General features: G+C 37.1%; 3 protein-coding genes across 3 annotated transcripts; all 3 read left to right on the top strand.

Moving 5' to 3' along the window:
• Positions 1-13,250: 13,250 nt before the first annotated feature.
• On the top strand, positions 13,251-14,834 carry LOC136065259 (uncharacterized). The gene is made up of 3 exons (XM_065768199.1): positions 13,251-13,421; positions 13,554-13,858; positions 14,465-14,834. Exons 1-3 carry the CDS (start codon positions 13,251-13,253, stop codon positions 14,832-14,834), a joined length of 846 nt encoding a protein of 281 aa, XP_065624271.1.
• Positions 14,835-20,121: 5,287 nt separating this feature from the next.
• Positions 20,122-22,795, top strand: LOC136061438 (GTP-binding protein BRASSINAZOLE INSENSITIVE PALE GREEN 2, chloroplastic-like). The gene is made up of 3 exons (XM_065768202.1): positions 20,122-20,271; positions 21,652-21,768; positions 21,870-22,795. The coding sequence occupies exons 2-3, from the start codon at positions 21,654-21,656 to the stop codon at positions 22,778-22,780; spliced, it is 1,026 nt and encodes a 341-aa protein (XP_065624274.1). The 5' UTR covers positions 20,122-20,271; positions 21,652-21,653; the 3' UTR covers positions 22,781-22,795.
• Positions 22,796-22,951: 156 nt separating this feature from the next.
• LOC112031659 (regulator of nonsense transcripts 1 homolog) lies at positions 22,952-24,850 on the top strand. Its single transcript, XM_065768203.1, has 5 exons — positions 22,952-23,124; positions 23,404-23,517; positions 23,594-23,692; positions 23,773-23,850; positions 24,665-24,850. The coding sequence occupies exons 1-5, from the start codon at positions 22,981-22,983 to the stop codon at positions 24,833-24,835; spliced, it is 606 nt and encodes a 201-aa protein (XP_065624275.1). The 5' UTR covers positions 22,952-22,980; the 3' UTR covers positions 24,836-24,850.
• Positions 24,851-25,389: the final 539 nt, after the last annotated feature.

Consider the following 25,389-nt stretch of genomic DNA (forward strand, 5'->3'; position numbering starts at 1 on the left):
GTACACAAACTACATCTCTGATCAAGAGACATACATGGACATGCCCAGACTACCATTGGATAGTGGGTTCTAGTTTAGGAATCAAGCTATCCAAGATGCCTATCAATCATCTCTCCCGCAACTCAAAAAGATGGGAGCTTTGTACACAAACTACAACTTTGATCAAGAGATAGGCATGGACATGCCTAGTCTACCAACCACTAGGTATTGGGTTCAAGTTCCGAATCAAGATATCCAAGGTATCTATCAATCATCTCTCTCAAATCCCACAAGAAACCAAGTTTGGTGAGAGTTTAGAGATATTTTCCATGATCAACTTGGTCATTAACACTACCTTCCTTTTTCTTAGCTATGTAGGGAGGACCTTTGATCAACTTCTTGTCACGTATGTTTATTTTTATTTTTTATTATTATTATTTTTTTTCATTTGGCTGCTCATTAAAATTGTTCATGTTGTTTCTTTTTTGGGTTTGAAGTGGAAGAGTTGCATTGCAAGTACAGTCTAAGGCTACAGGCTATGGACGAGGGTAAAAGAAATCTGAAGGGAAGAAATTGTACTAAAGGCCAAGCATGAAAGCTTAATTTTTTAATTCAATATAGAACTAGAAAGAGTCACAACTCACAAGCACTTCTAGAGTTATAGTTAAGACTAAAGAGTATGTAGCTATGTATATTTCTTTTATTTTTTTGCATAATATCATTACCATTTTACATGTATTTAAATGGAGATTTAGATTTTCTAGAGTTTCTATGAACTCTACCAAATGGATTTTCTTAAATCCCGATCATTCTTTTAAAAAATAATGGTCCAGATTTTGCCATTTCAGCAATCCACTAACAATATCCATAAAATAATAGTGCAAACAAAACAATTACCTATTCAAGGTTAACATTCCATTATCCAAAAAAAAAAAAAATGTTAACACTGAAAAAAAAAAAAAAATCTCAAAACCTCTTCGCAAAAGCAAAACTCTATCTCTCATCCTCTCTAGAATCATCCGAAATTTTTTCCAAACTTTTGGTTTTCATCATCTTCTACTAGTCAATCTCTTCAAATCATCATGCATTTTTATGTACATAATTGTTTCTTATCCAAATCTGAGATTTTACATTTTGATTATTTGTTTATTCTAGGTGTGGAGACTGTTGAATTTGGTTTGGAGACGACTAAATTTCTAGTTTGAAATAAATCAAACAAGTAAAATGGTTTCACAAATGTGAATTTGTATTGATGAATATGTGGTAAAATTCTCTATGATTACAAAAGAGTGATCATCTGATTTAATCTCCCTGCAAGTCTTGTTGATTAGAATTGTAATAATGTGATTTTGACTTGAACACCAAAATATCATTCAATTTGGCTAAAGGATGGATCGAAGACCCTTTAACAGAATTACAATAAATCTTTAGCTATAAGCTTGTTAGAAATTCTTTGTTCTTTGTGTTCTTCGTGTGTTCTTTGTCTTCAAAAGTTTGTGGTGGAAGTTTTTCGGTGCTTTGGAGGCTTGAATCCGTAGAGTTTTGCTGATTTATGGTCTGTTAAGGTTTCTGAAGGCTTTTGAACTTGATTCCAGCAAACTTTAAGATCTAGGCAGATAATTTAGATGGTTCTGCTTCGAATGTTCTTCGATTTTGAGGTTGAAGTTCTTGAAGTTTTTGAAGGTTTTGAGGCTTGATTCCTACAGAGCTTTTATACTTCTGGGTGCTTCTAAAACTTCTCTAATGCTTGCTATGCTCTGAATATCTTCGTGCATAGAAATGCATTGAGAAAGCTTCTATTTATAGGAGTTTGGAGGTGGATGAGCGATACTTGCAGAAATTTGATTGGTGACATGTGTCACAGTCTGATTGGAGAGGCTTTAAGACTTTTTCTCCACGACATGTGGCATCTTTTGATTGGCCAAAATATTTGATTTTCAAGATGACATATGTTAGCACCCGATTAGACTATCTATGTTATTGCTTACAAGCATTGGGCTGCTTATGTCATCGCTTATACACGCTGATGTGTGTTTGATTTTTGCATGCATTTTATGCCCCTATTTCAATGACAATTGGCAAATTTCTGTTAGTTTCTGAGTAGTGATAGCAAAACCTAGTAGCAATATGTGGTCTTTGTAATTGGCCATATTTTGTAACCTTGGTAGTATAATGTGTCAGCTCGTGATAGGTCGTGAATTTTACCTCTCTACATGGTTAACAACCTTATACTTTGTTTGTTTGTTTGTTCGTTGTTGTCGTTATTGTTGTTGTTGTTGTTGTTTTCTTTTTCTTTTTTCTTTCTTTTTTCTTTTTTTTTTGAGAGATGAACAAACATGATGGAATTTTTAAAGCTAGTGACTTGAAGGCCCATTCATTATCAAATAAAATAATATAAATATTTTTTTTCTCCTTTACCATAATTCTAGGTATTCCAAAATTTTACAAGAAAATAAAAATTTTCTTTGGAAGCAAAAATTTAAAATAAAAAAACTCAGATGAAGAATTAGTCCCATTGTATGAAATATACATTGTTGTGCAAGATTCTTTAGGGGTGTATCATTCCAGCTAGTATTATGAATTGAAAATCAATTAGAATTGGAAACCAATTCTAGCTGGTACTATGAATTGAAAACCAATTAGAACTAAAGTTTGCACTTGCAGTCTTGATGTAAAGGGTAAGACTTAGATACAGTACTTAAGTACTGTTCCGGAGGTTCCCTTCTTAAGATTTTACCGTGTGGATTTTTCTTATAGGATGGAAGTGTGTTTTTTAATTAAGTAGCCACATGATTGAATTTTAAAAGAGAAACCTAAGGAACAGCACCTAAGATATTGTACCTAAATTTTGTCCTGATGTAAATATCATGTTTTTGTTATAATGAAATGCTTGAGTTGTGTTGAAAAAAACATTAAATAAAACCCAAAGCCAAATCTTTGAATAGATCGGGACCTATTTCTTACCCTCAACCACATATAGACCAAATCATACAACACCTTACACCACCATAACACAAATTCCTTCCCACACATCACTTGAAATCAGCAAACCTATGCTGAAATTCAAACACTCAAGCCGTAATAGTCACCACTTGCTCCTATTTGTGAATTTAACAAACTTCATGGATTTGTTTGATGCCATGTTTTTTAGAAAGAAACAAACCTAATAAGCCAAAACTTTGTTTGTTTTCAAGAGAGCAACATATTATATAAAATGTCATCTATAATGTTGATTAACAAAGTCTTTTTGCAAACGGTGTCCTTAACGATGTTAATTTCTAGACCATTACATTTTTAAAAGAATGGTTAAGATTTTAAAAAATATATTTAGTAGAGTATCCTAGGAATTAGAGAAGGATCTGAAATTTTTAAAGGGTAAAACGGGTGAAGATAGGGGTGCATCGGTTTGGTTTCAGTCGGTTTTCTAAGTGTTGGCCAACTGAAATCGAAATTTTCAGTTTGTGAAATTCTCAAACAAAACCGACCGAAGTAATTGGAAATCAATCGGTTTCTGTTGGGTTTCGGTTTCGGTCGGTTTTAGTGGGGTTTTTTTGGTTTCCTATTTATTTTCTAAGAAAGTAAACAAAGAAAAAAAAAAAAAAACAAACAAACAAACCTAGAATATAAAACACTAAAACAGAGAGAGGAAATTGAAAAAATAAACAAACCCAAAATATAAACAACCAAGCACATGGGTTTTTTCTAAACCCTAACTTTATTTGCACATAAAAATTGAAACAATAGCATTGATTTAATATTAAACAAACCCAGAATATAAAAAAGAGAGAGGAAGTTATGGAGAAATTAAAGAGAGAGAGAGGGTCATCGTGGCTTTGTGAGAATGGAAAGATTAGGCCGGCGTAGGGAGCCCGGCGTGTGGAGACCAGCGTGTTGAGGCCGGCATAGGAAGACCGGCATGTGGAGGTCAGTGTAGGAAGGTTGATGTGTGGAGTGGCATGTGCAGCAGTGAGAGAAGAGGAGGGCTGAACTCTGAAGAGTGGAGGCTGTGACTTGTGAGAAAGAAAGTGGGTTGTGGGTAGGGAGTCGGGGAAGGGGTCGGCGCTGAGAAGAGGAGAAAGGAATAAAATGCTAGGGTGAGAGAGAGAAAAAATGGTGAGAGAGAAAAAAAATGGTGGAGGGGCGGCTGGAAAGAAAAGGGTCGAAGGGTTAGAACATAAGATGCTAGGGTTTTAACTTTTAATGGTTTTAAAAAATTAAAAAACTTGAAAACGTTTAGGCGAAGGCTCGAACAAGAGAACACTTAGTCATTAAAACTACATCATACCACTAAGCTACAGATGCGAACGTGATTTAGTGTTACATAAATATATATCGGTTCGGTGTATTCAAACCTGCCACCGAAAACCGAACCTAATATTTTCGGTTTTAAAAATTCAAAATTGAAACCAAACCAAACCGAAAATTTAGCAACGATTTGGTCGATTTTGGCCGGTTTGTTTAGTTCGTCGGTTTTTTGCCCACCCCTAGGTGAAGATATAGTTAATATGCATTGGGATTCAAGTTATTGGTAATGGTAAGCGTAGAGATTTGTGTTCCAATTTTTGGAACTGTATGCTTTTGGACTTAGTTTGACCAATGCATGGTGCGCACAGTGTATACTCTCGTGGCATATTGAGCGGTTTGTTTTCAAGAATAATGAAGTTTGGACTTTCCACGTGTTGTAATTGTCTTATGCGTGCTTTCCAGAATCTAGATATATTCATTTTTATGTTTTTAATATAATTCAAAAAGGGAAAGGCGGTGAAATATTAAAAGTTACCATAAGATTATCATAAATGAAGCGCCCCCCCCCCTTTTTTAATATAAAGTTATAGCATCTTGATAGCATCTTGTTCTTCCATTATGATATATATATATATATGTATGTATAATATATATCGTAAATTAAATATAGAATCAAAATACTCTGCCAAATATTTGATTGAAAAATAAGTATCAATTGTTTATTCACATCCATATTTGGAGAAATTTGCCAAATTCTAGTGAAAAAAGAAAAAAAGAAAAAAAAAGCCTACCTTGACTATTATTTCGCCTTAAGTTTTTTAGCTGGGTATATGCATGGGTGATCGTTCATGGGCCAAGGCCACTGATCTCATTTTCATGTTCCACCATTTTCAAGTTTGGAACAGGAGGTATGAAATTGTATTGTGTACGTTGTTATTGGTTATTATGGGTAGATAAAAAGTAATTTAAATTATGGATTCAAATTAAAATTAATAATAACTAATTACATATGATTTGTTGTAAAAATGTTGTAGACGTAACACTTTTCAATCTATAATTAATATAGAAATTAAAGTTTTTTAATTTTGTTTATTGATTACTTTTGGAGTAGTTCTAGACTATATAAATTGCCACAACTTTTGTTTTTTAAGATTTTCAGATTTTGATAAACTTATTAAAGAACGTAAAATATTTTTACTTAACTAAGGAACACAAACAAATTATAAATTGCTTAGGCACTACAAAAAGCTAAAAATTGTAACACCATACAATTATGTCACTGATTTTGATGGTTGAAATTGAAAAAATATACCCATCAATAACGCCTATTCTTGTAGGTTTGTAACACTATAAATGAGCCCAGTAGATAAAACAATCCAAAGAAGAAAGTTTGAACTTTGAATAAAACTTCATCATATTCAAATCAAAGATGTTAACGAATGGATGCTTTTAGATAAGAAAGACAACGACATAAAGGGGAAAAAATAGAGTGACAGACTACACAACACAAGCCATGATAAAATCCTAGAAAAACCTTAATTCACAGCTAAATTAAAGCCTAAAACAAAGAAAGAAAATGGTTTAGCAGCAGTAGTTGTTGCCACAGTTTGCCACAATGAACCTTTTACGACGCAACTCTTTCTTGATTAGGCGGAGAAGGAACTAGTGCTGTGCAAGCAGTAGAAGCTGGAGGAGGCTGATAACAAAACTTCTTGTTGCCTTGCACATTGTTATGGACCACAATTTTGCACTTTTCAATGTTTTCTGCATCTGCCTTCTGAGTTTGGACTTGAAGAACTGGCTTGCTGCTACTGTTGTCCCCGTTGGCAGAACTAGGACGAGGGTAAAGGGTCCGTTTGGATGGAGGAGTGGAAAAGTGAGAAAATAGAAGATTGTGGAAGAATGGAAAAGTGAGAGAATGGAAAATATTTAGTTTTCCCTCTTATGTGTTTGGTTGGAAGGGTGAAAAAATGAGAGAGTGGAAAACTCTTTTGTTTGGTTGAAGAGAAAAATGAAAAGATGGAATGTAATTTATATAAATCGACTATTATATCCTTATTACATAATATGTAAAATATAAATTTATTTGTACTCATTAAATAATATAAAATTTACCACATCATATATATAAATTTATGTTATAATTTTTATTATTATAATGTAAAAATTACAATAACGTATCAGGTCACGTTGAAAAAAAAAAAAAAGAGAGAGAAAGAGAGAAGAGAACTTGGGCAACTGGATGTTAATGTGCTGTGAAGGTAAGATGAAAAGAGGCAAAAGTGATAAGAGCAACTACATCAGTCTGTTTAAAAAATTTCGTCTATTTTACATAGAATTTTTTTTATTATTTTACACCATCATTTTTACAAAATACTCACATCAATTTATCTATTATACACACTTTTTTTATTAAAATAATATTTCCCAACCTTTTTTTATTATTTCCTAACTACCCCCGCCTAACCCCTCATCCTTTTTCCTGATTCATAATAACACGTTATCTCTCCTCTTGTCTCTATCTTATCTCTATCTTCTCCGCCTCTCTTTCCTCTTCTTCTTCTTCATTTTTTTTTTTTTTTTGTGTGAGGAGTTGGGGGTGGATGGCCAAATGGAATTTGGACTAAAGTTTTTGGATGAACATGGGTTTATCTCTATCTCTGGCTCTCTTTCTTCTCCTTCTTTTTTTTTTTTTTTTTTTGAGAATCTTTTTCTTTCCTCCTCTTCTTTTACAATTTGAGTTTTATGCTTCTATTATAAATGATGATTTTGGGTTGGGTTTGATTTTGGGCAGTGATTTTGAGTTGAGTTTTCTAATTGTTTTTCCGTTAATTTTGGGTTAATTTTTTGTTGATTTTGGGTTAATTTTTTGTGCTAGGTTGCTGTGTTTGTGGTGGTGCTAGGTTTGGTGGTTATTTTCTGCTTCCTTCTTCTTGCTGTGCTGGGTTGTTGTAGACGTTGGAGAGGGCATTTTTGTAAAAGTGCTATGAGGTCATTTTCTCTCCAGCGTTTTCCTCCCGATTTGGGAGGATGAATTTTGTGGGCCCAGGAGAGAAAATTTTCTCCCGGTTTTTCTTCCTTCCCCATTTTCCCTCTTTTGCTAAACAAGGGAAAATAGTGTTTTCTACCCTATTTTCCTTCCTATGTTTTCCATCCCCTCTAAATTCACCCCAACCAAACACAGTGTAAAAGAAATCTGTAGGAAAGAAGTAATATTGAAGGCCAGCCATTGATGAATATCTAACACAAAAGTTACAAAGGTTTTGAGTCTTGGTTTGGTTTACTTTAGGAGCTTTTGATATGTGGCTGTATTTTGATGGTTTTTATGTATATATATATATATGAAGAGAGAAAGAGTTCATCCAAAAAAAAAAAAAAACTAAAGAGAGAAAGACTGACCTTGGCCCTTGGGTCATAACTTGGGTCAAAAGGAGTGATTGGTGGGCGTACGTTGCATTATTCCTTTTCATTTTCTGAATAGAATTTGTTTTCTACTTTTCCTTCACGGATAGAACCTTCTGTCTTGGGTGTTAAATCAAATCAATGGGGAAGGTCTTCTAAAAAAAAAAGTCATATGCGAGGTGAGTTTTCATTTTTCAATCTAGGTGTCGACGTGTGGTGACCACATGCACAAAAGGTGTGAGTGACCGTATGGTATGGTGAATTAGGCTACATCGGAAAGAAACTAGGACTTGTGGTTAGGGAGCAACTTTGTTGCTGGTTGTGTATGGTGGCTTAGCCATTGTGGTGGGTTTTTTTTTTTTTTGGTGACTTTGATGCGTGTTGTTGGGTAAGGACAATTATTTTGTTTGAAATTTTTTAAAAAGCCGTTTGTTTGTTTTGGGTAAAATTGATTAGATTTAATTTTTTTTTAGCTTTATTATTGGTAATTTTTGTTATTGGGCTAATTTTTTTGGGCTTGTATATTTTATTTTAAAATTTAAATTTATAAATTTTTTTATGGTCTTTAAAAAGAAAAAAAATGCTAGAGTTACAATTTTTTTTTTTACAAATTATTGATATAGTGAGTAGTTATTGATAAGTAAAAAATGGTCTATATTCAAATCAATAAGAATTTGTTAACACAATAACTTTTAAAAATATTGTAGAAAACATTTGTAACTATAACATCACTCTTAAAAGAATTAATGGTAAAATTAAGATAATAAAGTGTAATTTTATATAATAAAATTGCTAAAATTAATGCATAGTAGATACTATAATATTAAAAAAAAAAATTGGGGAGCCATTGCCCCCAAGTCAAAGGCAACCTACTTCCTTGGGCTACATGTCCTTCATTTTATGGTATTAGCGTACGGGGAGAGGGAGAGAGAGAGAGAGAGAGAGAGAGAGAGAGAGAGAGAGAGAGAGAGAGAGAGAGAGAGAGAGAGAGAATAATTGTGATTTAATAATGTGCATTTTTTTAAACAAAAAGGATCCTCATATAGCATCTTTAAGTTAAAATTTCTACTTGAGCGTGACCATAATAACACTCTACTCGTTCCGGGCGAGATTTCATACTTCCAGTTTTTGAGAAACTCACTATTATTCTTTTGAACTGTTTGGGATGGAGATGAGATATAAGAAACACCAACACATAGCTAGTTGTTGAGACTCGAACCCAAATCCTGAGACTTGTCGGCTCGGTATCTTACCAACTAGGCCACCCAAATATTGTTAGCAATATTCAATATTCATCTATAAAAACACCCACATTGCCACATCCCAATAGCTATTTAGAAATCTTCACATTTTTAAACAACAATGCAACTTTAAATGATTGACTTAGTGGTTTTTAAATCTTTGTAATATCCATATTTCACCTTGTAGTAACTTTTTCCTTGCTATAATCTTGTAGTAGCTTGGTGTGCATAGGACTGAGAGACTATACTATATACTCAAGCACTCCAAGACGGAAGATCTCTAATGGTATTCTAGTTATGTAATATATTATAAGTCTGTTTAAAAAACTCTAAATACTATTTTCATGTTTGTATATTTTAATAAGTGATGGTGTAAAGAAAATGCGTTTAGTTTTGTCTTGTCCACATGGGTCGTCCATGACAAAGTACAAAGTAGGGAATGAGGGGCTCTTGCACCCGTCTCTCTTTTACCCGTCCTCTTGCACTCGTCCCTCATTCACTTGTCCATTAGGGGACGTACCAGCAGCGAATCTCGTCCGTCTTTAGTGATGGACGGACGAGGTTTATCTGATGATGGCAAACTCTTCCAAAAGCCAAGAGTTACGTTGTTGCAAACCAAGTCTTCTGTTAACTGTTGAACACAAGTCCCGATGAGGTAACTTCCATGGCAGTTATGGAAGTTATCTCTGAATCTTCTAAACTCTACGACGGTAGAAAAAATAACTGTCAGGCTAACACTATATAAAGGCCCTTCTATGTAGAGGTAAGGGGGGGACGTTTTATTTTCTGGAAAAACAATAAAGTCCTAGAAGTGTTTTCTTTTCTACTTCAACCCACTGACTTAACCATCAGAGGATTCAAGACCGGCAACCACCGGTCTCTCTGATCTTCTTTAATTTTTTAGGACTTACCCTTCAAGATCATCAACGCCCGGAGACTTTCAGCCCACTGATTTCCAAGGATTTATCAGTTGGCGCCGTCTGTGGGAAAGAAATTTGTCGCCTTTTGAACTTAATTTGTTGAGTTCTGTGATTTCTTTCTCCGACAAAGGGTTGAAATGGTTCAGACAAGATCTAGGGCTACTACTCCAGACCCTTGACAAAGCAGGGATGCCTCCAGTAACCCTCATCGCGATCGTCAATCAGCACCCACCATGCAATTATCTTCATTCCAACACATGCAATCCATGGCCGCTGCTATGACGGAGTTAACTCGCTAGAACCAGGAGTTGGTCAGACAACTTGATTTAAGGAAGCAGCGTCATGAATGGAACACCAAAAAACAGGCCCAGAGTTAAGAAGAGGAAAGGAATGCTGAACCTGAAAACCAGTCAAGGGGTACCACTTCACGGAGGGTTCCTCATTTGGAAAGGGAAATGGATCAAATGAGAAGAGTTATGGACGAGATAAGGGAGAATATGAGGAAAACGAACCCTGTAGAAGATTTAGTTCACAGGACTGATTCCCTCTTTATGGCTTCCATCAATGCTCACCCTTTGCCACCCAAGTTCAAGATGCCTCCGTTAGATTCGTATGATGGGACGCGGGATCCTTTTGACCATATTGCCACCTTCAAAACTACCATGCACCTTTAAGGAGTTCTGGATGAAATAATGTGCAGAGCTTTTCCTACTACCCTCAAAGGACCTGCACGAGTGTGGTTTAGCAAAATACCTCCTAACACAGTGACGTCCTTCGAGGAGTTAAGCAAGTTGTTCGTTAATAATTTTATTGGAGGGCAAAGGCACAAACGTTCTTCGTCTAGCTTGCTAACCATAGAGCGAGGGGAGAATGAAAGTTTACGGTCCTTTATCACGCGGTTCAACAGGGATGCCTTGGCAGTGGACGAGGTGGATGATAAGCTCCTTCTGGCGGCATTCTATAATGGGGTTCATTCTGATTTGTTCATCCACAAGTTATATGAACAGGCGCCTCAGACCATGGCTGAACTAGTTCATTCAGCCCAGAACTTTATGAATGTGGAAGATGCTATCATAGCCAAGAAGAGGAAGAGAGTTGAGAAAGTGGAATCCAACCCAATGCGTCAGTCAGAACAAGGTCTTCGTCCTAAGAAGGGAAGAACAAAAGATAGTAAAGACCGAGAGAAGAAGGCAGGCCTTTCAGCGAGGAATCAACAGTACACGTCTTTAAACGTACCACTCGAGCAAGTCCTTATGTAAATCAAGGACGAGCCTTCCTTGAAGTGGCCGGAGAAGATGAAAGGAGATCCCAACAAGCGCAATAGGAATAAGTATTGACGCTTCCATAGAGATCATGGGCATGATACGGACGAATGCTTTGATTTGAAGCAACAGATTGAGAATCTTATCAGGCAAGGGAAGCTGAGAAATTTCCTTGAACGAGACCACAATGACGAGAAATTGAAAGGGAAGGTAAAGGAATCATCGCGACCACCACTTTGAGAAATAAGAATCATCCTAGGGGGAAGTTCTACAGGACAGACGTCCAAGTCAAAGAAAGCATACTTGAAAGTAGTGCAAAATGTCCAACTCTCTGGACGATCACCGAGAGCAAGGACTACGAACAAACAGGCAATCACTTTCACGAACGAGGATGCCGAGAGAATTCATCACCCTCATGACGATACTATTGTCATCACCCTCCTTATTGCTGACTACAAGACAAGAAGGGGGCTGATATATAATGGAAGTTCGGCTGATATTTTGTATTATCCAGCTTTTCAGCAGATAAGGTTAGGACAAAACCGGCTCCGACCAGCGAGCTCCCCCTAGTAGGTTTTGGTGGAATGAAGGTATAACCTGTGGGCATTATTTCATTACCCGTGATAGTGGGGGCATACCCGCAACAAGTCACCAAGGAGGTGAACTTCCTTGTGGTAGATTGTTCATCTTCCTACAATGCCATAATTGGAAGGCCGACTTTAAATAGTTGGAAGGCTGTTACATCCACTTATCACCTGTCAGTTAAGTTTCCAATGGAACAAGGAGTAGGACAAGTGCAAGGAGACCAACTAACAGCAAGAGAGTGTTACCTGACAATGTTGGCCATGGAAGAACAAATTCAAGCCGTGAATATTGAAGAAAAGAAAGTCGTGGCAGAACCTGCTGAAGTGTTGGAAGATGTTTCTTTAGACGAGACAAACCCGGAGAGGTGTGCCAGAATTGGGGCAGATCTAGAAGAAAAAATTAAGAAGGACCTCACCCAGTTTTTAAGGAAAAACACTGATGTATTTGCTTGGACTCATGAAGATATGCCGGGTATAGACCCTAGTGTCATCACTCACTGTTTAAATGTATGTCCTTCCTCAAAACCAGTTCAACAAAAGAAAATGGTGTTTGCCCCGAAGAGAGATGATGCTATTAGAGACAAGGTTCAGAAGTTGATGGCGGCAAAATTTATACGAGAAGTATACTATCCAGATTGGTTGGCCAATGTGGTAATGGTCAAAAAAGCGAACGGCAAGTGGAGTATGTGTGTAGATTTTACTGATCTCAACAAGACTTGCCCCAAGGATAGCTATCCATTGCCGCGCATTGACCAACTGATGGATTCCACCACAGGCCAAAAATTACTTAGCTTTATGGATGCTTTCTTAGGATACAACCAAATAAGGATGAATAAGGCCGACCAGGATAAGACATCCTTTGTCACTAGTCAGGGATTATTCTGTTATAAAGTAATGCCCTTCAGTTTGAAAAATGCTGGAGCGACATACCAACGACTGGTTAACCATATGTTTCGTCCACAGATCGGGCAGAATGTAGAAGTCTATGTGGATGACATGCTGGTGAAAACTTAGGACGAGGGAAGGCATCTAGACGACCTGCAGGAGACATTTGACACACTAAGATAGTATCACATGAAGTTGAACCCTAGCAAATGTGCTTTTGGAGTATCGTCAGGGAAATTCCTTAGATTCATGGTTTCACACAGAGGGATTGAGGTAAACCTAGAAAAGATTAAAGCGATTCTAAATATGAAGCCTCCGCAGAGTATCAAAGAAGTCCAGTCTCTTACCGGGCGAGTTGCTGCCTTTAACAGGTTTATTTCTAAAGCCACTGACAAGTGTTTACCATTTTTCAAGATTCCAAAGAAAGCATTTGAGTGGACAGACGAGTGTCAAAGAGCATTCCAAGACTTGAAAACATACCTTGTTACAACTCTGTTGCTGAGTCCGTCCGTGGTAGGAGAAAAGCTGTTCTTTTACCTGGCAGTGACTCCGCATGTTGTGAGCTCAGCGTTGATAAGAGAGGAAGGAAAAGTACAAAAGCCGGTGTATTATACAAGTAAAGCATTGAGGGGAGCAGAAAGACGATATCCGCTAATGGAAAAGCTGGCTTTCGCACTAATAACAGCCTCCAGGAAACTAAGGCATTAATTCCAGACTCATGTCATCAACGTCATGACGAACCACCCACTTAAGAAGGCAATGAACAAGTTGGAGGCTGCAGGACGATTGATTCAATGGGCTGTCGAGCTTAGTGAGTTTGACATTAAGTACCAGCCGAGGCATGCCATAAAAGCTCAAGCTCTAGCAGACTTCATTGCAGAGTTTACTCTGAATTATGACAATGTAAGTGAGATGGAAGACAACTAGAAGTGGATCGTCCATGTGGATGGTTCCTCTACACAACATGCAGGAGGACTAGGTGTGGTTTTGCAATCTCCAGAAGGGGATAAACTAAAATATAAAGTTCGCTTGCAGTACCAAGCAACTAATAATGAAGTTGAGTATGAAGCTCTTCTCAAAGGGCTGGAATTAGCCAAGTCTGTGGAAGCGAAATTAATACTCGTCTTGGGAGATTCTCAGTTAATCATGGACCAAGTGAACGGAATGTATGAGGCTAAGGAAGAACGAATGAGGAGGTATCTTAGTAGGGTGATGCGCCTTATGAGAAAATTTGAGGAAGTTAACTTTGTTCAAATCCCGAGGGAGGAGAACATAAAAGCTGATGCCTTGGCGAAGGAAGTCTTAGCGAATGAAGCTGTGGACAAGTTCGATGAAATTCAGTATATGCCAAGTATAGACATCCCAGAAGTATAGCAAGTGGAGAGTAGACGAAATTGGATGACTCCAATTATATTATACTTAAAAGACGGACAACTCCCTGAAGAGAATGACGAAGCTAAAAAGTTAAGGGTAAGGTCGGCCAGGTACGTACTTATGGACGAGGTGTTATATAAAAGAGGCTTTTCACAGCCTTATCTTAGGTGTTTGGCTCTCGACGAAGCAAACTACATATTAAGAGAAATCCATGAAGGGGTGTGTGGCAATCATTCGAGAGCCAGATCACTCGTTCACAAAGTTGTCCGTGCAGGATACTATTGGCCAAATATGCAAGCAGATGCCAAAGCTTATATTAAAGTCTGCGATCAATGCCAACGATTTAACAATATCCCCAGGCAACCATCGGAGTATCTAACCTCAATGACAACCCCATGGCCTTTTGCGCAATGGGGACTAGACATCTTGGGTCCTTTTCCACTAGGTGTAAGGCAAATGAAGTTTCTCGTGGTAGGTATTGATTATTTCACCAAGTGGATAGAAGCGGAACCCTTAGCTAATATCACACAACAAAATGTTAAAAATTTCATGTGAAAGAACATTGTGTGCAGGTTTGGAGTGCCCAGAGTGCTGATATCCGACAATGGACGACAATTTGACAATGCACTCTTTAAAGATTTTTGTATGCACTTCGGGATTCAGAATCACTACTCCTCCCCAGCTCATCCACAAGCAAATGGCCAGGTTGAAGTAGCAAACCGATCCTTGTTAAAAATAATCAAGACTCGGCTTGAGGGGGCTAAGGGTGTGTGGCCAGATGAGTTACCAGGTGTTCTGTGGGCATATAAGACGATAGTAAGAATTCCGACAGGAGAAACTCCTTTCAAGCTAGCCTATGGAACTGAAGCAGTCATACCTGCAGAAGTGCACATGGCCAACCATAAGGTGACAACCTATCATGATAAAGATAATGAAGAGTAACTCCGTTTGAACCTGGATCTAATAGACGAGGTGAGGATGAATGTCGAACAAAGGATAGTAAGGTACAAAAACCTTATGGCTAGGCAATATGATGCGATGGTGAAGCCAAGGCGATTCAATGTAGGAGACCTCGTCCTAAAGAAGGTATTTTTGGCGACAAAAAACCCAGTTCATGGGAAGTTGGGACCTAATTGGGAAGATCCTTACAGAGTTATCAACTGCAAAAGACAAGGATCCTATTACTTGGAGGCCCTAGACGGGAGGAAGTTAGAGCATTCTTGGAATGTTGAGCACCTGAGGAGGTACTACCAATGAAAACACCAGTCTGGACGAGCGTGAAGACCATTTGTATACTTATTTATATAAGTTTCTATTTTTAGTGTTGCTCTGTGGTTATTATATTAAAGTCATGGACAAAGTTATGGTTTGGTTTGTATTTATTCTCCTAAAAAGGCATGAACCTCTAAGTGTATGCCTCGTTTGTGAGCAATATTTTTGCAATGTACATACTGTTATGTGAATCACTACCATGTTATTTTTGTATAAGTCAATCCATGATAAAAAGCTCAAAGACGAAAAAATTCTCTGGACGCAGAGATGTAACGTCAGCTTGTCAGAAATTTGGGCGTGCTCGTCCAAAGTAAAGGACGAGGTAAAACCCTAGACAAAATTTCAATGCCTTAGGCATATTCGTCCATATAATGGATGAAGTAAGACGAGGTAAAACCTTGTGCAAATTTTAATGCCCAAAGCACATTCCTCCATATGATGGACGAGATAAGATGTGCAAGTCCGTGACATGGACGAGGAAATATACTTATTCATGCACAAAAACGTTCTAGCGCATAGACGCCAAGAATGTACTAACACATGGACGAGAAAAACAAAAGTCTTGACCATTATTAAACGTCAGAATCAGCCAAACCTAAGGACAGGTAACGCTGATAATTATCATTTCACATGAATAAACTACACTTAGCAAAATTTTGATAAAAGTGGTTCAAGCATACATGTGAAATGTAGGCGAGCTAAACAAAGTATGCATATATAAGAGAAACAGGAATCATTAAATTGTTTCAAAAAGGGCGGACGAGAAACATCCAAACACCCTTACAAAATTAATTGTTTTATAAAAACTTGTCCTTAAATATGGAAGAGCTTAATGTACTTGAATTACATAAAAAAAAAAAAAATGATGAAGACATAAACATCAAGATATTTTTTAAGCTAAGGCATCTATGTTGGGGTCGTCCTAAGGTTGGGTCGTGGCATTGTCGTCTATATTGGCGTCCTCAGAGCCGAGGTGAAGGAGAAAGCTAGTGGTGGCAGCATTCAAATTGAGTACAATGGAGCTGAAGTCCACATCAGGAAACTTTTCAATAGCGTCCATCCTAAAATCTTCAAACCCTGCTGCATAGTTGGTATCCAAAACATCAGTGTATTGTTTAGATGCTTTGAATTCAGCCACTGTATCTTCCTTTGCCTTGGAAAGGAGAATGCTATGCTCGTCGCTCTTTTTCTGCAAGTCTTCAAGACGAGCATCTTTTTCCGCAGCACTAGCCTTCAAATCCTCAACCAAAATTTTTAACTCCTTCACCTCGTCCGTAGTCTTAGCAGCCACCTCAGCCCATTGTTTAGCTTCTTCCTTCAACTCCTGTATCCTTGTCTCTAACAAGATCCTCGTCTTGTCCAACCTTGTGGCCTGTCTAGACGCTGCTATAAACTTGGATATGCCCTATAAAAATCAACAACAAATAAAAGTAAAAAAAAAAAAAAAAAAAAAAAAAGGAAAAAGGAAGGAAGAAGGGAAATGAACATTTAGTCAGAACAAAGATAAATGTTACCTTGAAAAGGTCATGGACACTAGAGTGTTTAAAATCCTTGAGAGACATGTCATAACAGACGTTTATATCCTCGTCAGAAACAGCGTTCTTGAAACGTTCCCAGGCCAGGTCTTCATTTTCAATAATATTTGAAGGGACCTTTTAGGAAGGTTGAGATGAGGTTGACACAGTTTTGGACGGTGGAGTCTTGGACAGAGTGGACTCAACAGGAGTAGACGAGTCAACATCAAAGACTTTGGCTGGTTGGTGGGACGACGGAGTAGGCTTGACCACTTGGGACGAGCCATGCTTGATCTTTTTACCACGTTTACTAGGGAGATTTTCCAAATCCAAGTTTTTGGATATGGTCTTCCTCTTATCTCCAGCCAATGGACGAGTTTANGAGACATTTCTTCGTCCGTGTTTGTTTCCACTATTGCTACTGGTATCACTAGAGTTATCGCTACTCTCGTCATAATACTCGTCTATAGCTTTCTCTGTACTATTGCTGGACGAGGAGATAGTTATTTATGACATTTCTGAAAATAAAATTTTGAAAACCTAAAAGACGAGGAAAGAGGGAATACCTAGCTCTAGGACGAACTGAAACTATGGACGCAAGGGAACTCTTAGACGAGGCTTTAGACGATGAATGTCAAGGAAGGAAAATCTCAGAAGTGTGAAGGGCAGTGGAGGCATTCCACTATTTATAGATGGTTGACCTAAGCATATGAAACGACGCAACAAACCAAATGATGACACGCGGTCTTCGTCTCGAAAAAATGAATCGACGAGATAGGCCACCATTTAGGTTATAACACGTGCCATCTCTGTTTGTTGAAGGAGTTCGTCCATCCAGAGATTATAGTACTATACTTTCCTGGACGACCCATGGACAAGGGGCAACTGATGGTGTAAAGAAACGCGTTTAGTTTTGTCTTGTCCATATGGGCCGTCCATGACAAAGTACAAAGTAGGGAATGAGGGGCTCTTGCACCCGTCCCTCTTTTACCCGTCCTCTTGCACTCGTCCCTCATTCACTCGTCCATTGGAGGACGTACCAGCAGCGAATCTCGTCCGTCTTTAGTGACGGACGGACGAGGTTTATCTGATGATGACAAACTCTTCCAAAAGCCAAGAGTTACGTTGTTGCGAACCAAGCCTTCTGTTAACTGTTGAACACAAGTCCCAATGAGGTAACTTCCATGGCAGTTATGAAAGTTATCTTTGAATCCTCCAAACTCTACGACTGTAGGAAAAATAACTGTCAGGCTAACACTATATAAAGGCCCTTCTACGTAGAGGTAAAGAGAAGACATTTTATTTTCTGGAAAAACAGTAAAGTCTTAGAAGTGTTTTCTTTTCTACTTCAACCCACTGACTTAACTATCGGAGGATTCAAGACCGGCCACCACCGGTCTCTCTGATCTTCTTTGATTTTTCAGGACTTACCCTTCAAGATCATCAACGCCCAGAGATTTTCAGCCCACTGATTTCCAAGGATTCATCAATAAGTATTACTGTTTTCTAAAAAAAAAGACCTCTAGTATGCCATTGACTTTGACTCTTTTTTTTTTTTGGCTGCCTTTTTCCATGTCTCATTTTTTTTTTTTGGTGTGCAAATAAATTTTTTCCAAGCATGCTTCTAGATGCTCTTGTTCCTAAAAAAAAAAAAAAATGTTTAGTTAACAAGTGTTTTTATGATATTTGTTAATGAATCATTAAGAAAGTTTTAATACAAATTTCATAAGAAATATAAAAACTTGTCAAAAAATCAATTGCTTTTGTTATTTTTCATAGAAAACTTTCCTACATAACTTAACAAAATCCACAAACAAAAAAACAATGTTATTGACTAAATTTTTTTGAGAAAATGTTATTGACTAAATTTAATTACTTGTTTCATAATACATGACAATGGAAAATTATGATTTTATTTTATTTTATAAAGAATAATGGTTATTACAACATCACTTTTACATCATTATTGCTAAAATAATTTGAATTGCACTACCAAACACAACTTATAAAATTGTAAATTTTTTAAAATTAATTAATTTTTAAAAATGCGCTTTCAAAGACTATAGAGTGTTTGGTACTGTTGATTAAATAACAGTTTTCGGTGTCACGTATTTTCATAACACTTAAGGGGGTGTTTGGTACTGTTGTGTAAACAATAATTTTTAATGTTTAAACACCACAACATGTAATTTTACAATATTTTTTAATCTACACATATTTCTACAATACTTAAACAATGTATTAGAAACTCCAAATAACCTACTAGAAATCTCTTATACCTAGTGACCGTATGGATTGTGTTGAAATTCATTTCAGCACGTTTGTGTCTCTGTCAGTAAGTTTATGCACTGTTCATAAAACCTACAAGTTATCTAATTCAGCAAAATTTTCATTAAAATTAAGCCCCAAATACTATTCACACAATATTTTCAGTTTACAGCCATAATTAATATTGAAAGTAACTCCTGAAGTGCAGCGTTTTGTGTTATCCTTATTTTAGCGAGCTTCATTCTATCAGAATCAGAACTCAGACCATAGCTCTCCCAACGTCTCTCTTTTAATTCTGAACAGAAATCAACACTCACTCACACCACGGCTCTCTCTCTCTCTTAGACCCAGAACAAAAGATTCACAAGCCACACGGAACAGCGTCGAGTTCTGTTCAATACCTGCTCTCCACATAGTTCTTCTTGGTATGGTATCTTCTTCTCTCTCTTGCTGTAATGCTTTCACTTTCTTTCTTTTGTATTTCAGCTTGCCACAAATTTGTTACATTTTGCTGTGCTTTTTGATTTCATAAGTTGGTATTATCCATTTTTGTTGAATTGGGTATCCATTGCACCCCGAGACACCCTTACACCCACCCACCAGCTCTAGTACACCTACTTTGCCCATAGACCCACCCCATACTGAACCTATGACAATGATCCCCACTCCTGGCCTGTACACAGAGCATCATTACCCACCTACCTCATCCTCATCCGACCCTGTAGGACCTTCGGTTGGGACTGACACTCCACAGCCAGATACTGATGTACCGGACGAGAATCCCCCTCCTCAGCCTTCACCCCCACGAGGTAGACCGCAACGTGCTAGAAGAGCTCCCACTTGTGGGACAGGTGGACATAAAATAGGACACAAACATAGCTCTATGGTATGATAACATTAATTATCTTGTATATGCCTATTTTGCAATTCACTTTATTATTTACAATTACACTGAATATTGATTGTACAATCCATCTAATGTCTTTGCAGCATGACGATGAGCCTAAGGATGATGCCCCGCAGCCTCCTCCCCCGCCCAAACATTACACGAGGGTTAAAAAACGCAAAATTGGTGAACCTTGAAAAAGAGGTTTGTTACTTTGCCCATTCCCGCGTTGTGTAACTAACTAAATACAACCCTTTCCCAGGGTTATTCTGCACATTTCCCCGCTCTCCCAACGTCTCTCTTTTAATTCTGAACAGAAATCAACACTCACTCACACCACGACTCTCTCTCTCTCTTAGACCCAGAACAAAAGATTCACAAGCCACACGGAACAGCGTCGAGTTCTGTTCAATACCTGCTCTCCACATAGTTCTTCTTGGTATGGTATCTTCTTCTCTCTCTTGCTGTAATGCTTTCACTTTCTTTCTTTTGTATTTCAGCTTACCACAAATTTGTTACATTTTGCTGTGCTTTTTGATTTCATAAGTTGGTATTATCCATTTTTGTTGAATTGGGTATAGGGAAAGTGCTTTAGAATTTGGAAGAACTGTTTGCCTACTCTTTTTCATATGCAATTGCCAACGACCCCAAAAAAAAAATGCTGAATAAATTACTGTTCAGTGTTTTTATCTTATTTTGGACCAAAATATACTTAGCCCATGAGCAATTTTAGTCTCTGAAGTTTAAAGTCATCGCTTTTAGTACTTAACAAACTTAAAGAAATCGCTTTTAGTCCCTGTAAAACTTGAAATGATCAAGTTGTTGCTTTTAGTCCATTTGGAGTGATGAAGTGTTAGTTTTTCATTTGCAAGGTCGTCTAATGGACTAAAACTGATCACTTTAAACTTTAGGGACTAAAATCATTTATGGGCTAAACTTTAGGGAGCAATAGTGCATTTAAGCCCTTATTTTAGTTAGACCTTATTTGAGCATTGACTCGTGTAAATTACTAGATCATGTTTGGTTGTAACCTTATATTTTTTAAACCACTAATGTTGACTCATGTTATGCATTTTATGAAAGCTGCAATTACTTTATCTTCTTTTCAATTGAGTATAAACACATTTGGTTGTGGGACGAATGAAAACATTACAAAAGGAAGCAAAATCTCCTTTTTTATGGATGTAGCATATTGGGAAATTAAGGCAGACCTGAATTAAATAGTAACTAGTAAAAACTAAAATTATCATGGAATAGTGATGTGATGTGCAATTTTTGCAATTATCACCAACTCGTTGTCAGAGTCCGTGTCATTAAAGAGAAAAGAAGAACCAGCAATGGAGAGAAAACAAAGAATAAATGAAAAATGAACTTGGGTTGAGGTGAATGCAAAGTTGAGAGTAAATGTTCTCATTTATAGTGAAAAAAATATGACCACCAAAAAAAATGTAAGTTAGAAAATGGCTGTTTCAGTCTTTCAGGCACATGACTGTTTGCAAAATATGACCATTAGAAAGAAAGAACATTTCTATGTACTAATGGAGGGATAGAGTGTGGGATGTGGGCTGTATCTTAAAAGTAGGTAGTTAATATAGAAAAGGTTGTTTTTTCTTTCAAAATGGGGTTGAACTATACAGATCCAGATGTGAATGCCTTTAATAGAAAATTAAAAGCTTAAACAATTAAATCTCATGTGAACTCCTAAATGCTGTGCTTATGTTTATCTAAGTCCCTCACACCCTTCCCCAAAGTCCCAGACTCCTTCTGTTGCAGTGTCTGTGTATTCAATTTGATACATTACCACTTTTGTTGCTTGAAGAAATGGCTGTGTTGTTATCTACAACTCTTCCTTCAACAACCACAAAGCTGAGCCTGAAATGTTTCGGCACTAGCATTATACAAGAAAAACCAATCATAGAAAGTTGTCTTTTCACAGGTAAACTTCAATCTCCCTCTCTATTTGCCTTCACTTTCTTGCATTTCTCTTTAACTAAACTCAATTGCCAAATATCTGGTTTTTTTTTTTTTTCCTCTCAGGCTTTAGTATAGGGAATGACAAAGAAAAACAGAGGAAGAAAGTTTCATTTATTAATTTAGCAGTAAAGAACAAGCAAACAATTGTTGAAACAACCCAGAATGTCAATGGGAGCATAAGACCAAGAAAAGGTGGTAGAAACCCTGTTTTGAGTGAGGGAAGAGATGAGGATGAGAACTATGGACCTATATGTCCTGGATGTGGGGTATTTATGCAAGATAAGGACCCAGACCTTCCTGGGTATTATCAGAAAAGGAAGGTCATACCAACAGATTTGTCAGATGGTGAGGAGGGTATAGTGGGCGAGTTTGATGGAGTTTATGATGAAGAAGAAGAAGAAGAAGAAGATGAAGATGAAGATGAAGAAGAAGAAGAGGGGTTTGTGGATGACATTGAGAGTGAATTTCAGGAGCTTGATGCGATAGAAGGTGATTTGGGAGTGGAGGATGAGTTTGATTGGGATTCTGATGAATGGGAAGCTAAGTTAATGGAGGAAAAGGAGGAGGTAAAGTTGGATTTGGATGGATTTGCTCCTGCTAGTGTCGGTTATGGTAACATTACAGAGGACACAATTGAGAAGGCTAAGAAGAAGAAGCTGTCGAAAGCAGAAAAGAAGAGAATTGCTAGGGAGGCTGAGAAAGAAAAAGAAGAGGTTACGGTGTGTGCTAGGTGTCATTCATTGAGGAATTATGGGCAGGTGAAGAACCAAAAGGCTGAAAACTTGATACCCGATTTTGATTTTGATAGGCTGATCGCTACCCGGTTAATGAAACCCTCTGGGAATGCCACTGCTACTGTTGTGGTTATGGTTGTTGATTGTGTTTATTTTGATGGGTCGTTCCCGAAACGGGCAGCAAAATCATTGTTTAAGGCATTGGAAGGAACTAAAGCTGAAATGGGTTTTTCATGTTGAAAATTTGTTCGTACTTTGTTGTCCATTCATTTACGCCATTTGATGGAGTTTTGTTGATTTGTAAGGACTCGATAAAGGTTAATAATTTGATGTGTTGAAATGTACAGCTGACTTTTTATTTTACTTATTGTCATTACCCAATATACAGTTTTTTAAGACTGATTTCTTACATTCTGTTTGAAACCTAGGTTCAATATCGTATGCACCCATCCCTGTCAGAATTTCCTTCTAACAGCTTCTATGAAGGCACACTACAGAATGGAGTCACTATAAATGAGAGGCAATCTTCGGGAATTGACTTTCCTTGGCCTGTGCCCAATCGCCCAATGTTCTTTTATGTCCAGGTATTACAACTGCCTATCAAAAAAGTGCCTATCAATTGTCTGTAGTTAGATTTTGGTCACTGTGAACATAAATAGAATTAGCAAATAACTGGTGCATTATATGATTTGTATCTAGCTTGGGTGTGAAATCATTGGTTTGATTCTTAGAATCATTATAAATTGATTTTGATGTTAAAACTGGTTCAGCTCCTTTTTGTTTTGGGTGTGTTTTCAAATGTCAGCTCCCTCACCCCTTGGCACCCCCAGTGAGCTGTCTGATAAAATATGCTTGTTTTGTAGATGGGACAAGAGGAGATAAGTGCTAGCGGAACATCATATCTGAATAGGACTGAGGCTGCTAATGTAGAAAAGATTGTAACTACTTTCTTAAGGAGCGGTGTAGTGCCTAGTCAGGTTACTATGGATCTTCTTTACTTCTGAATTGGTGCAGTTCTGTTCTCAGTTATTAATTATATCTCTTATATCACAGATTGGGGTGATAACACCATATGAGGGACAAAGAGCATATATTGTGAACTATATGTCTAGAAATGGTGCTCTTAGACAGCAACTTTACAAGGAGATTGAGGTAATGTTTATATTCAACTCATCAGTCCTAGGGCGCAATAACCTTTTCCTGCTGTTTCTAAAAACTTGTGTTTATTACAGGTTGCAAGTGTAGATTCATTTCAAGGAAGGGAAAAAGACTACATTATTCTGTCATGTGTGAGGAGTAATGAACATCAGGTTAGTTAATGTGACATTTATGATATTTATTCAGTGTTATTTCTGACCTGAAGACTCAGTATTGGTCTTGGTTAACTCTTGTTTTAATGAGAGGCAGTGTATGGACATTTGTTTCTAATTATTGGTGTCCCTGTCACTATTGTCATCATTGTTGTTGTTGTTTATTTCTATTTTTCAAATGAAGTTTCACTGACAATTCTTGTATTGGCTGACAAGATTTAATATGCTTGTTCATGCTTTAAGGATTTGACACATTTTGACTCCTGTAATAATTTACCTTCATGGTCTAGTTTAACAAAATGAAATGGCAATAACTGTCAAAGCAGAAGAGATATTTTACCTTGTCCTCCTTTTTGGATTACTAGGTATAGTTGATTTCTGTCATATATTCATTATTTTCTAATCATATATTCTCCATTCGCACTTATCGTTTGAGAGTCCAAAGTGGGGCTGGGTTGAGCTGCAGTGGCAGTAAAATATTTCTAACCATTATCAAAACTAATCAAGTGCAAGTGAGCTCTAGTTCAATTGTCATATTCTTCTACTAGAAGAACAAGACTGAGGGTAAGGTTAGGGTTCAAAACCCATTATGTTGCGTGTGATTTACCAATTTAAAAAATAAACAATATTGGCAGTTCGTATAAAACCCTTAATTTTGCGGCCTATAGGTTATGTAATGGATGCCTAAAGTATGTGTTTTTAGGTGATTGGTGGATTCTGAATGTTATCCAGAAAGATATTGTTTGTATCTAGATATTTTTGTACATGATATATTTATGTATTGATGTTTGACTGCTGGTTCCCTTCTCTACAGGGAATTGGATTCCTTAATGATCCCCGTAGGCTCAATGTTGCTCTAACTCGTGCTCGATATGGTATTGTTATTCTGGGGAATCCTAAAGTCCTGAGCAAACAGCCACTGTGGAATAGCTTATTGACACACTACAAGGTATTTCCTTGTTTTATGCTATTGTGGTTTATCTAAGGCTCTATCTTATTGCACTTGCAATGTACTGGAATTGATTTTGGGATGTTGAAGCTAGTCAACTATTATTCTTTGTCTTAAAATGGATCATAACCTTTCCCTCTTTGGTTTATGTAGGTATTTTCCGTTAGTGAATTAATAATAGAAATCAAATTGACTACAAATTGAAAATAACAGAGACCAAATTGACTGTTACAAAAATGTATAGACCTAATTGATCGTGACCCTAAAATATAGGGACCAAAATGATATTTTCACCTAAATAGTAGCTATTTCTCAAAACCTTATTGCAAATGGTTACGCCTCAAAAATCTTGTTCCCCTCCTCAAATGAGCCCCTACAATTGCTCTCCTCTTAATATTATGAAAATTAATTGCGTTTTAGCACAATATGCGATGCAACTTATTATTAGTTTTTTCCAATATTTTTATAAGTTTTACCAAAATTTTTGTAACTTAAATTGATTGGCATCTCAATTTCCAATAGAAATATTTAGATTCATATCCCCACACCTAATTATCAATGTATAAAAAGATATTTCAATAAAATTGGAA

Source organism: Quercus suber, unplaced genomic scaffold, assembly GCF_002906115.3.
Source record: "Quercus suber isolate HL8 unplaced genomic scaffold, Cork oak 2.0 scaffold_904, whole genome shotgun sequence".
In the NCBI taxonomy this organism is placed as follows: domain Eukaryota; kingdom Viridiplantae; phylum Streptophyta; class Magnoliopsida; order Fagales; family Fagaceae; genus Quercus; species Quercus suber.

Excerpts from the sequence above, each read along its gene's own strand:
- LOC136061438 (XM_065768202.1), top strand. The coding sequence starts at position 21,654 with ATGGCTGTGTTGTTATCTACAACTCTTCCTTCAACAACCACAAAGCTG. Across the intron at positions 21,769-21,869 it reads AGAAAGTTGTCTTTTCACAG|GCTTTAGTATAGGGAATGAC; the intron begins GTAAACTTCAAT and ends TTTTCCTCTCAG.
- LOC112031659 (XM_065768203.1), top strand. The coding sequence starts at position 22,981 with ATGCACCCATCCCTGTCAGAATTTCCTTCTAACAGCTTCTATGAAGGC. Across the intron at positions 23,125-23,403 it reads CAATGTTCTTTTATGTCCAG|ATGGGACAAGAGGAGATAAG; the intron begins GTATTACAACTG and ends CTTGTTTTGTAG. Across the intron at positions 23,851-24,664 it reads TGAGGAGTAATGAACATCAG|GGAATTGGATTCCTTAATGA; the intron begins GTTAGTTAATGT and ends CCTTCTCTACAG.
- LOC136065259 (XM_065768199.1), top strand. The coding sequence starts at position 13,251 with ATGACGAACCACCCACTTAAGAAGGCAATGAACAAGTTGGAGGCTGCA. Across the intron at positions 13,422-13,553 it reads TTACTCTGAATTATGACAAT|TACCAAGCAACTAATAATGA; the intron begins GTAAGTGAGATG and ends GTTCGCTTGCAG. Across the intron at positions 13,859-14,464 it reads GACAAGTTCGATGAAATTCA|GTTTGGAGTGCCCAGAGTGC; the intron begins GTATATGCCAAG and ends CATTGTGTGCAG.